Source organism: Archocentrus centrarchus, chromosome 10 (genome assembly GCF_007364275.1).
Source record: "Archocentrus centrarchus isolate MPI-CPG fArcCen1 chromosome 10, fArcCen1, whole genome shotgun sequence".
NCBI classification, from domain to species: Eukaryota; Metazoa; Chordata; class Actinopteri; order Cichliformes; family Cichlidae; genus Archocentrus; species Archocentrus centrarchus.
Genome location: NC_044355.1, coordinates 5294129 through 5307278, shown reverse-complemented (window position 1 = coordinate 5307278; position 13150 = coordinate 5294129). Strand labels below are relative to the sequence as shown.

The following is a 13150-nucleotide window of genomic DNA, read 5'->3' as shown; positions in this document are numbered from 1 at the left end:
ATTGTAATTGGAGACAGGGGTTTTTTTTTTCTTTAAAAGCCCTTTGGTAACAGTCCAGCCAGATTACACTTTAATGACACCAATTTGCTCCTAAAATGTGATCGATGTGTTAATATCTGCGAAATACCTCAATCTACCTCTAACCCCCAACTAAACCTGATGAAATTAAGCCTGATTTTCTCTTTAAAAAAAAAAAAAAGCAGTAAGAGTAAAGACTAATATGAAAAGTGGTTTCATCTGTATGCGTAGGTGTATATGCAGTATGGGTGGAAAATACTCTCAGAACATACAAGGGGCATGTTTTAATTGTATTGGCATTAATACACTTGTAATAACCAGCTTTCAGTGATACAGTCTTCATTTCCTAATTACGTGTAACTTTGTTCTGTCCAGCTGTTGCATAAAATATAAACATAAAGACCATCATAAGATTGGTAGCAAAAAAATCCTCACGCGTGCGTAAAGTAAATGGCAGCGCGGAACAATGTTTGTTCTGAATGTTGTATTAAAAAAAAAAAAAAAACTGGGAAATTTCCATAACAATGAAAGAAGAGCAGAGACTTTGAGGATGAAAAAAGTGGAAAAACAGAGACAAGGTGGAATAGATGGAAGTCAAACAAAATTCAACAGGATTCCACGGCAGCGAGGGCTCCGTTTACAAAGCAGAAATGACAATTTGTGTATCACATCATTTCATTTCCCATCACTCCCCTGTGGGAAGAAGCCTTTGGAAGTACAGAAATGACTGGCTTATGTTAACAACATGCAACTACTAATGAATTCTTGTTTCTATTTGCATTCAATTGTCACATAATGGGAATGAGAATCAAATGAATTTACAACACATGAGTGACTGGCACTTATACTTTTAAAAAGAAGCCACTGAAACTGTAATTCATTGTGGCAGTCGCATTTTGAAGAACCTGAAATATTTAAGAACTACTGCATTAAGGCAGAACAGATACAAACAACAGAGGCTGTTAACATGAAAAACAGCGTGCTTTACGGTGCAGTCGTAAACATGGCTTCCCTGCTTGTACTCCGGCTTAATGGTACCTTTCTCAATGCTGGCCGGCTATGGGAGTGGATAATGTGAAGGCAAAATAAATGTGGCAATGAAACATCTTTGTGAAATGATGAAGATGGAGTCATAAAACTTGACAGCTATTATGAGTCAAAGTAAATGCCCTAAATAGGTGGCTGCTATCAAAGTTCTATAAAGAATTCAGCAAGTCAAACATTAGTAACCCTTTCTTTTACAGTCAATCTTCTGGGGGGTGGGCATGCAGTAATAACCGAGAGACCAGTATGGTGTTATACAGTCCAATGAAACAGCCATACAACAAATATTACCGTTGTGAAGCTCATTTAAAGTTAAGAAAAATGTACCTAAGCTATAAAGGAAACTTTAAAGCTTTAGCATGTGTTTGTCATATATAATTTTATCATTTTATCATAAGAGCTACTTAAAAACTATGGTCACGGCTATCAAAAGTTAAACAACTGCCGCCTGACTCAACCAGTGACTGTGCCTTTTCTCATTTCTCCATCTTCCCCTGCCTCTCAAAATTTTTACCGTACCTGTCCCAGGTGCAAGCGCAGGTGCTAGTCATCTTCTGATGAGGCTATCACAAACTCTAGGTAGCTGGCATTGTTCTGCAGGCAATCCGATTTGTCTGACTGATCCAGAATTCAGCAGCTCTTGTGGTGCCAAGACTTCACGTCACTCTGCCTCTATGCTCCCTTCACTGCCTTTTTTGTTTTACCTTATTTATAACCGAGTCTCGCCTCTCTTTGTTGCACGAATCAATGTCTTATCGCCTGAATGTTGGGTTTTATCTGTAAATGCCATTCCACATATTCTTTTTCTTTCTGCCGCGTGTTTAAAATGAGAACTACAGCAAATGTGAATGCAAGAAAAATGCAAAAAAAAAAAAATGAAAAGACCATCAAGTGAGGCAAGCAAATTCATCTTAAATTCATATAAAAAGTCACACATGCATATGCCATAATCTTGCTTTTACACTAGTGGAATGCCTTGACATGCATATTTTCACTTGATACAATGCTGCTGTCTTAATCAGGAATACAAAGCAGTTGTGTAAGCCCCTCTAGACGAGAACATCTGTCAGATGGAAATGTAATCATAAGCTTCACAATGATACTGTTTATTGCAGCGCTCCGAGTTGGACCGCATTGCATGTAGTGATTACTTGTATGAAAGTTGAATGTTTTACATTATGTCAATAATCACTTATTCTGACAGTCAGCGCACTCTTTCTCTTGCTGAGATGTAATCAAGCTATAATTGTTCTGTTACAATTATACATGGTAATCACTGCTGCTAAAGACGACTGTAAAAGGGAAGGTTATTCATGTATTTAGAAGGATAATTACATGCAGGAGGAATACAATACTGTACAACATGCACTAAGACAGTACACCTACCTGTGTCTAAAGTCTTTATTTCTACGACAGGGAGCAAAGGAAGCAGGAAAAGAGGGAAAAAGGCAATGAAACTGGTACATCTTGAAGGGATAGTTCAATTTATTTACCCAATCAGACATTTATTTGGTCCTAGGAATTAATTAGGCTCGAATGTCTTACTGCTCATTGAAAGCAAAGCTTGCACTAAAATGAGCTTAAAAATAGCCTAATTTTTCTTTACAGAGTCTATTAAAGGAAGGGGAAAAAAACACAAACAAACAGCTGAAACGCAGAAAGTGTGAAGTAGTCCCCTTGAAGTCAACACAGCCACTAGAGAAAGTCTCAGGCAATGACAGTTTGGCAGGAAGCAGACGGCTGAGACAACAGCACAACCCACAGAGAGGAAAGCGAGCACTCTTGTGATCGTCCTACATTACCGCTGGTTTTCTCAGTTTTAACCTCACATATTGAAATATTGATTCCGGCCCTTTGCTGCACCGGCCACTGAAGCCAGAATCTAAATACAGACGTTGTACTTTACACGAACAGGTTGAGGGAATCCCATTTGTACCATTAACCAGGAAACTTGCACAACACGCAGCAGAAATTGTCCCCACTTTGGTTTTTGAATGTTTGAAAGAGTCCCTGAATATTTGAACGAGACCATCAAATTCAAAACGAGCAAACTCAGCAACTTCTGTTTCTGCATGCTCTGAATGATACCGTATATTACGCAAAGAATCATCCACTTTTTCTGCTCTGCTGGTTTATGTGGTTTATGTATTGCAACTGCCATCTATTGTGAACAGAGATACTGCTTTTTCCTTATGTCAGACTAAATTTAATAAGGCCAACACGAGTCTTCAGTGTAGTGTTTTATACTCCTCTTCCTGTAAACAGAGTAAAATAGTTGCTTAGAGTCATAAACCATTTCTTAAACTATTATTTATCTAGTGATGGGCTGCTGGGCATGCATGCGTGTTTACAGCAGTACACTTTTCCCCAGGTGTGCTGTCTTAACCAATCCCTGTGCAGGTATATTACCTCATTTTCGATGCAAATCTGAATTACTTTATTATTTATATTTTTGCTCATCTTGAAAAGAATCGTTCACCCTTGTAACCTTAATATTAACTCAAATCAGTATATGAGCAGCTACCTGCCAGCAGTGTGGTGACCTTGGTCCTTTTAAGGCAGTTTTCATATGTTTGTCATGTATGTGTCTCATGGAGGGTGATGGTCCAATGTACATTTAATCAACATCTGCTACTCTGAAATAAGCCAACTGGCCGAATCAGATTCATTGCTGTGAAAAGCCAACTTGGCATGAGGGTGTAAATCATCCCAATTACATGCTGAAGACAGGATGTCTTTCCTAATTATGGAGATGGATTGGTAAAAGATTTCAAATTTCTACGGCCAGGGGAAAGATTTGTGTGACTGGAAATCGGTCCACCGTGCCCCTTCAGCCTCCCGCTCCATGCTCAACAAATGTGGGATTCATGTTCTGGTTCATGTTTTTTAGGGCCATGTACAGTATGTGGCATCTTCTTATAAAAATGCAGGAGCTACATATCCGGGTGTTTGAAACTAACAAAATGATTAAATGAAGAATTAAGTTTTGTTTTGTCATCTCAAGTTAATATTCACTATATACAGTTTAACAAATTCAAAGGTTAATAGTTAAACCTGGAATTTCATATCCCACAAATTGCATAATACATGACAGACTTTTTAAAAATGGTGTAACCCAAAAAATAAATAAATAAGCCTCACCTCAGCTCCATGATACTTGTGACATTGCCAGATGGGTAGATACGGCGGATATAGTTGAAATCTCCCACATACAGGCTTCCATCAATGCCCCATGCCAGAGCCACCGGTGCCAAGAGCTTGTTGCCTTGGGCCTGCCCGTTACAGCTGGGGCACGAGATGCTTCGACGCCGACCGTTCCCCATAACAGTGGAAATCACAGGGGGCTGCAGAGAGATAAACTGGTTCTCCCCGCTCCCTTTGTAAAGTATGCCTGCGGGGGGAAAAAGGCCCCCCCAGAAACAAACAAACCCCAGATATTTACAGCAATGAAAGCATAGCCAAGACAGTCCCAGATAAAACAGAAATATAAAATAGCTCAAATCAAAATACGCATATTTAAAGGCATGGTTCACCATTTTAGGTCACATGCCTCGTGTTAACTACAGAACCAGCACTAAGAGGTAATTAGCTTGACATAAAATCTCAGCTTACTTTAAATTAATTTTTAATATTATGCCTAAATAATGAAGACAGAGAACTACTGTGTGTTTTTGTTCCCTTAGCTTCCACTATCTTTGCTAGGCTAACTAGACCTAACACACAGACAAAAGTGTACATTTCATAACTGCACTGTATAAACATAAAGAGAATATTCAAAGATATTTTTCAATTTCTTGCTCTCAATAATAATCTAACGTATTCAGCATGAGCCAGTAGAAAGTTATATCTCAGGGCAAATTTTTTAATGAAAAGTAACAAATTACAGTAGAAATGATTCTGGTTTATGTTTTCCTGCATAAAACTCCAGTGTGTCTTAAACAGTGCAGGAAGTCAAGGCAGCAACACAGGCAACCAACCAGCCTTGATCACTGTTTTAACTGATATAACCAATACTTCAATGCAGTGAAATGTTCCCGAGCTGCTTTAGTGGGTTCCTTGAATCTCTCCACATAGCGCAAGTATTCATTATGTAAAATAATTTTCTTTTAACTTAACGGGGATCCTGCTTTCCTCTAGTCACAGAGAGGCGGCAGACATAAATACAGTGCAGTGTACCACCCCCTAATAATAGTGCATTTCACTGAGGACTCACCACATTTGGTGAGTCACTACAGATTAATATTTTAACAAGAGGCAGATATAACTGGCTTTTTAGAGGTTGCTGATATAGTGGGACCCTCTTCAAAGGGGGAGAAAAAAAAAACACATCAAAGGGAAGAAGTGCATGCTGGAAGCACTTAATTATTCACATCCAGCAACTTGTGTGAATTCACACTGCCTCTGTCCTAATTAGCGGATCTATGACACCTCTGAATGGTCGCATGATATCGTTCTCCCACAGCGCTGTACCACGAGCCGTCGTAACCCTCGATGTATGTGGAATCAAGTATGCAGCCACGCTGCTTGTCCCTTCTCTGATTAGTTCCTTTCATTGATTTAATTGATTGAAGGACAAATTCAAATGAAGGCACAGGCTGGCGAGACTCTGACAGGACGATCTGACCAATCCGTCTTTTGTATCCGAGAGCATTATACATGAGCCTCTAACAAAGACAAATAGGTCCGTGGGAAGGCTTTATGTGTGACGCCATCAAACGTGCGACCTTGGGACTTTAATTGAACTGTGATCCATGCGTCTGCTCACTGAATGAAACGCGGAGTGTGATGAAAACACTCAGTGAACTGAAAGGTTGCGGCTGCACCCCGAATCACAGCCACAAATAATAAATAAGCTATGTAATCTGACTGGAATTTTAATGTCCGTTTGTGTAATAACTTCCAAACATTCTCGGAAAAGACAAAGACACAGCTAGGATGTAATGCAGTGCGTAGGACATAGATCAGCTGCGGGACCACAGCAATCGAGCCAGAAGAAGAAGAAGAAGAATGCCGAGGTCGTTTTGGCAAGCCTCTCTTATTTACACTTCCATCACAGATTACTGTATACATAAGTCTTACCATAGGCTATAAGTCAGCGTAATGGAATGGATTAAATACACTTATCAATCATCCACTACCCCCCACTATCACTTCATACACATTATTCACACTATACTCTTTTACTGTGATTTTCTCACACACACAAAGTTAGCCTCTAACTTAAGATCAAGTGAGCAGATTAAGGCTCAGCTTTCTACCCTCAAGGGTACTTGGTCATGACACATTACTGCTGATGATTGTTACAAGGATCAAGCTTGTGATGTCTCAGCTGGAGAGCTGCACTGATGGGAATTTGGCTTCTCACTGTCTAGTGCTCCAGGCCAAAGAAGGGGACTCCCACAGTGTCCGAACTAAAGTGGCTTCAGAGTTCATATGTCTATAAATAATGATAGGGAGCAAAGGAAGCAGGGAAAGAGGAAAATAAAAATAATATTTTTACTCCACTGTGCTCTGAGTTTGGAAGAAAAATACTAAACTGTAAATAAAACTTTCTCAGAAATAAGCTCCTGCTACAGTGAGACAGGGAAAGTGTAGAGTTTGTGCAGAAATAAAACTTTGCCGAAGTGTAAAGACTGAAAGTGCTCCCTCAACAGATTTTGCAGAGGAGACTCAAAATATAAGTATGGCAGCAGAACGGCTCAGCCGTTAGGGTTGTGTCTGCTCACTGATTAGTAAATGAATATGTGGAGGCGGGTTTCAAATTTTGGATAGAAGCTGGTGAAAGAGAAATCACTGTTTCACTTGGCATAATGGGGGGGGAAAAAAAGCCTTTTTTTTTTTTTTTTATAAAGTCTGAGAGTCTGTTATCTTTCTTGCTCCAAGATCACTCCAACACTCTTCCGTCCAACAAGCAAATAACCATAATGTAATGTAACCGCATGTCACGCAGCATTTACCACATTACAAAACAGTCCGGCACCGTTAGACTCCTGGACTAACACGGAATTTCCCAAATAATAGTGGAAAGAAACAAAACAATCAAAACTATAAATTTGTGTAACGAGAAATTATAGTGAACGAGAAGTGGAGAAACCATGAAAGCCTAGAAGAAGAGGCATCATTACAGGAATATTTGAGCAAGGACCAGAATGTCATCTTTACAAACTTTGCCTTCTGCTTGTGTATAGAAATTATAATTTTCTCTCTACATGCAACGCTGTTCCACCTCCCACTCTCACAAACTGAATTCTTTCTTTGGACTAATTGCAGAGGCTAATAATTTGTTTGATAAAAGGCTCATTTGAGTCATGTAGTGGTAAAAAAAAAAAAAAAAAATTCTTTAATGTCAACATCACAGCTTCTGAGATGATTAATGGTACAAAGGTGCGGCCGAGCCTCTGTACCTGGGGAAGGGGAAGAAAAAAAAGTGGAGCGCCCTGAGCAATGTCACCTTGGTGACACAGACAGAGTACAGAAATTCGTAGGGGAAGAGTGGGAGTGCGTCTTAATTGCACCCTGTCCTTTTCTGCTCTCCTTTGCACAGTGTCATTCTCAGAGATAGCACCCAGGCTCCCACTGATCCTGATTGAGGCTAAAAGTGGGCAGGAAGCATCTCAGTGCTTCAAATGCAGCATGTGCGTGAGCTGTACAGTAAGTATACTCAGATACTGAATTGCTGAACCCTGGCTGTGTCCAATAAGAATCAGCCATGTTACCCTAGATAGAGACAAGCTGCAGATTGAGGGGAAGGCCTATCCACTTGTAACGAAGAAAGGAGGGGCAGGAGGACATGACTAAAGCACAGACACCAGCAATTTGCCTTATCTAGTTTGACAGGCACTGGAGTGGAGGCAGAGACGGAGAGGGCTTTTTGCTTGCGTCTTTTGACACAAACGATGAGATAAAAAGTGCTCAGATGTTAGAAGTAGTGCAAAAATGAAGCAAGAGTCACAACAAAGAGCGATAGCAAATGTCTGGAGCTAAACCGCTGTGCGGCTGTAGAGGACCACCGCTTGCTAACATGTTGGGTGAGGACATTAGTCAAGGTTTACAGCATTAAAGAATCAATACCGGAGCAGCAACGGAGGCAAACAGTGATATTTGGATTCATCTTCATGCCGACCGAGGATATCGAACTGCACTCCTTGCCCAAAAAAACCCACGTGGGCTATAAATCTCAAATGTCAAAAAGTGGCTGAATGTGAGACTGAATAATTCAGATTGGACTGAGAAAAATTTAAGGGGAATTCAACTAGGTGCCAACTCGCTACCTCTGTAAAAACAATTAACACAGATATGATTACACATTGGTTTATGACACTTTGATGTGAACCCTGCATAAACTAGCATGCCAGAGTCCCTAACAAAAACATTTCACAGCCTTACCAAGCACACTGTCTTTGGGTTGAGCTAATAGGATTGCAGCATGAAACCCTTTCGGCAAATTGATTAAGCTCCCATCAGACAGGAATCAATGAGACAGAACAACACAAGTTTGCTCAACTATTTTTGAATCTTTTAAATTTAGTCAGTTTTTTGCCGTGTATTTTCAGGGCGGTGTTGTAAAAGGACGAGCGAAAAAGTGTGAAGAAGCCTCGGGGAGGCTGCAGCATTTACTGCACAAGAAAACACTCGACACCATCTGGTTCTTGTTTTATTTCTGTCATCACTGTTTCCATGTACAAAAACAAGCCTGCACATGATGATTTTCCATGCGCAGTAACGTTTGATTTTCTGATAAAGCCAGACACACGGTACAGCTCAATCTAATAAAGGATGCCGCATGCATTAGCATATCACACATGCTGCACTTATCTGTTATCACAAATGCATCTCACAACAACTCCAACTGTGATGCTGCCACAGTGAAGGCTTTGGAGATGGGCGTGCTATACTTTGAGACAGGTGGGATGAAACACAATGCACCGGCAGCAGTCAAGCTAGAGGCAGATTTCAGTGTTCTTCTGCATACTTTACAAACTTCAGGTTCTGGGTGGCTTGACAGATTGGGTTTCTATGTCTGTTCTTTAATGTTCAACAAAGAAGCAGGACAAAGTACCATCAAGGACCGAAAAAAGAAGCCGCTTCTCTGACATGTTTTCCATAAATATTTCTGACAAAAAAAAAAACTGTTTTGCAATCTCTTCCTTCTGAGAAGAATGTTATATATGTGATGAATACATGGATGATTTTACTGTGCAAACCCACTGAGTGGCTGTGGGATGACTAGCTTTGCACCTGCCAGTTGTGGAGGCAGAAAGGAGTTCGCAAACATTTCACCTTCCAGAAAGCCCTCTTCTGGTAGCCAAAATATCTGGTCACAAAAATAATCTCAGAGGTTCACTTAAAGTTTGATGGATCAGGATAAAAAGGCACAAGAAAGAAACCAGATTTATACTTTTGTGCTGGGTGTTTGCAGAGGTTTTATAAGGGCACTCCAGAGCTCATGTAAACCCCCTTACACAACACATTAAAGCTGTGGAGATGCAGAGACCTTAAGAAATGTGACTGCTCGGCATATGCTGTATTTTTACGGTTTCAAATTACCACTAACATCACAGATACATATAAAAGCAGCTGTTTATTTTAGTGCCCAAATAGCCACAGAGCTCTTTTAACTGTGTGCTGTTAAATCAGTGAACATCATTAACAGATTCAACTGAACTGGAGTTATCGTTGGTGTCTTATCAACGTTTTCTTTTTTCATACTGACAGATACATATTTTTAAATAGAGGCTGTGGCACTTAGGATCCAAGATTTTGCAGGACACAGAACATAAAGCATCGCACGTGATGCACGATAATACATTTTCATTATAAAAGCAGTCATTACTCTAGTGCTCATAATCTAAGTGTACAAGTGACACAGTCATTACTGGCCTGCTTTCAACCTGAAACAGCTTTATGATAAACTATATCGAAGTGCTGATAGCTGATGAAGGCCAACCATAAAAAGCCAAATTTTTACGTTTTTCTACTATGAGTTGTTGAGTTTTGTTCAGCTCGAGCAAAGCTCTGTAAAGAACAATTAATCATAAAAGCTCGATACTTCAAAAATGATCTGTTAGTGCAGTTTGACCTCTGAGTGGGTGATGTTTGCAGAGTGGCAGCTACGTGCTACCACAATAACACAGTACATGCTAAATGATGTTTTGAAGGGATTAATACTGATTAGTTTCACCCACCTACCTGATGAGCACATAAAAACACACACACACACATACACAAAACATCGTGAATTTTCATACTGCACTAAAAGAAGGTACATTCTTATTGAAAAACTGCAAATTAAAAGTTAATTTTCTCAAACTGATGAAGTTTGGGTTATCTGTTTTCTTTTAAACCCGCTGATAGAAAAAGTCTTACCACACATATAGATTTGTTTCTGAGATGCACTTGTTGCTCACAGCATTGCACAGACTGCAAATGGGAAAAAAAAAAAATCACATCTCATCGTATATTAATTTGAGGTTTTTATCTGTCAAATAGATATCCAGTTTTTAAGGGATTTTAAAAATGCTCGATTTTACTCACAAATGAGCAAAGACGAGCTGGAAAAGCCAAAAAAACAAACAAAAAGACAAAACCTATTCAAATAAAAAGAAAAAAAAAAAAAAGATATCTATTCACCCGCTCCACTCTGACAATGTGAGACTAAGGACTGACCTCGACTATTTTCGAGATGAAAAGGACACAAATTGTGTTGGACAACTGGAACAACGGTTGTGAGCCGGAGTGGGTTTAATGTCAAAACAGCAGTCTGGCAAACTGACAATGCACTCACTAGCCCGAGGCCCTGAGGCATACTTCCTATAATTGCAGTCATATTACTGCCTCCACAGTAGTAACACACCGAACCCCCTTAATAGTGTGCTGGCTGAAATCTCCAGATTATAGAGTGTGACCTCCTGGTACTGTAACCCAGTGGTGACTTTGCTGTATGTATATTTGATAGTTTCATTATATATGTTTCCCCTTTCTCATATCTGCAGCAGCTCGACAAAGACAAACGCATGTCCATTTATTGTACTTGCCAATTAAAGAGAATCTGATTGATGACAGAGCAAGAAATTAATTAAATTTATTGAATTAATGCAAGAATTAAACATGACGCCTGTTCATCAAAAGTGTAAGCCTTCATGAGCCGCGAAAGGCCGTCTCCCTCCTAAAATAGCTGAGTGGTGTAGAATCGTTGCAAGCCTTGCACCCTGGTGGCTCACTCGCTGATTTATTCAGTCATTACCGTGAATGATCGGCCCTTCAAAACTCTCCTCTATTATCTGCAGATGGGATGACGAACCATCTTTCATTTTGATTCAAGTATTTATTGCAGTGATTCAGGGTAAAGACCACCTGCCTGTAACCCAAAGAGGCTACCTATCTCTGCCCCACAGCCACACACACATCCAAACATACTGCATACACTGTTATTTCTTACCATTCTGAATGTCCAATATGTGGTGTTTGTCTAACATCCACCCTCCCATGTTAGAGGCATCCAGTTCGTAGCCTTGTAACGCCGCTGTCCTCTTTTCCCAGAGCACCACATCGAGACAGGACTCGTATTCATAACCCACTGACACTGAAAGTAATGACAGCAGATGCCTATGGTGAGCAAGGTTACAACCTCCTTATAAGACACTTATAGCAGCAATGAGGCTTGTAGCGTTTAAGACATTCAGTACATGTCATCGCTGCTTCCTGTATTTGTTGCTTCTGCCTTCTCTTTGGCTATGTAATTTTCTCCAGCTGGGATGAGTTTAGAAGACCCATGGGGTTTCTGTGTCTCACCTGCACTGTTTGGATTTTATGTATCGTCCTCTCATTTGTCTGCTTTATCTTGCATAAATGCAAATAAACCACAATTCCAAATAGCATATAATATAGGATATAGGATATAATATAGCATATAATGAAATGTGGTTACACACCTAAACTGTTGAAAGTCAGTATTTGGGGGTGGGGGTGGGGGGGGGATTCCTTTTTAATAAAAACCTTCAGATAAAAACTTTATCAGCAAACTAGATGTAATTCTCTAAAACAATTTAAAAGTATTTCTATAAATAAGTATGATGCTTAAGATGATCAGTTATACTATAAAACAAATATTCGGTTCATTTAAATATATAAAAAGACTATTTTTCAGTATTTGTGCCTATTGACCCCTTGCTGATTTTTTCTTTTTTTCCCCTAGGCCTCTGCCTTGGAGGCAATATTTCAGTGACTGCACAGCTGCTGAAATATCATACATGCAAAACAAAGAAGTCAGCAAAAGAGCAATGGCCTTCAAAAATGCAGCACAGGGGGATTTCAGGATTTCACACCACCTGCTAAATCTTTATTGCACATGATAACAAACGCAGTCCCCAGCTAAATAACCCTCAATTTAAAAAAAGTAAAATCAATCTTTCAAAGTTCAACCAAGGTTCACTGCCTGAAGGTAGCGCGAGTATCTGACGGTGAACTTGTGCTTACACAACATCTTCAGTAGGCAGCTTCACAGCGGGAACTCACCCACAGCCTCTGCCAGGCCAAAGACCTTCTGATTGTAGGCGTCTGTTTTATCCCAGATGAAGGTGTAAGAAAGGTCAGGGAAGGCAGGGAAAGACTTCTGGAACTGACGGCCCATGACGGCCACCATCAGGTGGACTTTCATCAGGCCAAAGGGGAGACGGTCCTGGGTCAGGAGCACCTTGAGGATGGGCTTGTAGCCAGCTGCCCTGGAGCTCAGGTAGACCAGGTTGAGGTCACTGCCTGGTATGGCCACTTGCTCATGAAGGACCTAGGATTTTAATTAGCAGTCAGACTGGTGCCAAAAACACAGCATGAAGTAGACTTAAGTAACACAATTAACAGAAGCAACAAACGTGTCTACTTAATGGGAAAACTCCAAATGTTCAATATAATACAGTTATCAGAGATAGTTATCATCCAGGTCACAACATCATGTCAGAGAAACCTTATTTGTTGCTAAACATACAAGCAGTCTTTTTTTTTTTTATTCTAAGAAGTCAAACATGTTTCTTTTTTTTTTTTTGGAAGCCAAAATATTTAAAGAGGAGTTTTTACTTATGCCACACCACAGACT

The 13150-nt window shown here is 40.0% G+C and overlaps 1 protein-coding gene across 1 annotated transcript in view; it reads right to left on the bottom strand.

Moving 5' to 3' along the window:
- Positions 1-13150, bottom strand: part of si:dkey-237h12.3 (teneurin-3) — a 122722-nt gene that overhangs the window by 16203 nt on the left and 93369 nt on the right. Inside the window, exons 18-21 of the mRNA XM_030738766.1 lie at positions 12577-12844; positions 11501-11644; positions 4204-4453; positions 2449-2469 (exon numbers count right to left, since the gene is read on the bottom strand). Coding sequence (XP_030594626.1) covers positions 2449-2469; positions 4204-4453; positions 11501-11644; positions 12577-12844 — 683 coding nt within the window. The remainder of the gene's footprint in view (positions 1-2448; positions 2470-4203; positions 4454-11500; positions 11645-12576; positions 12845-13150) is intronic.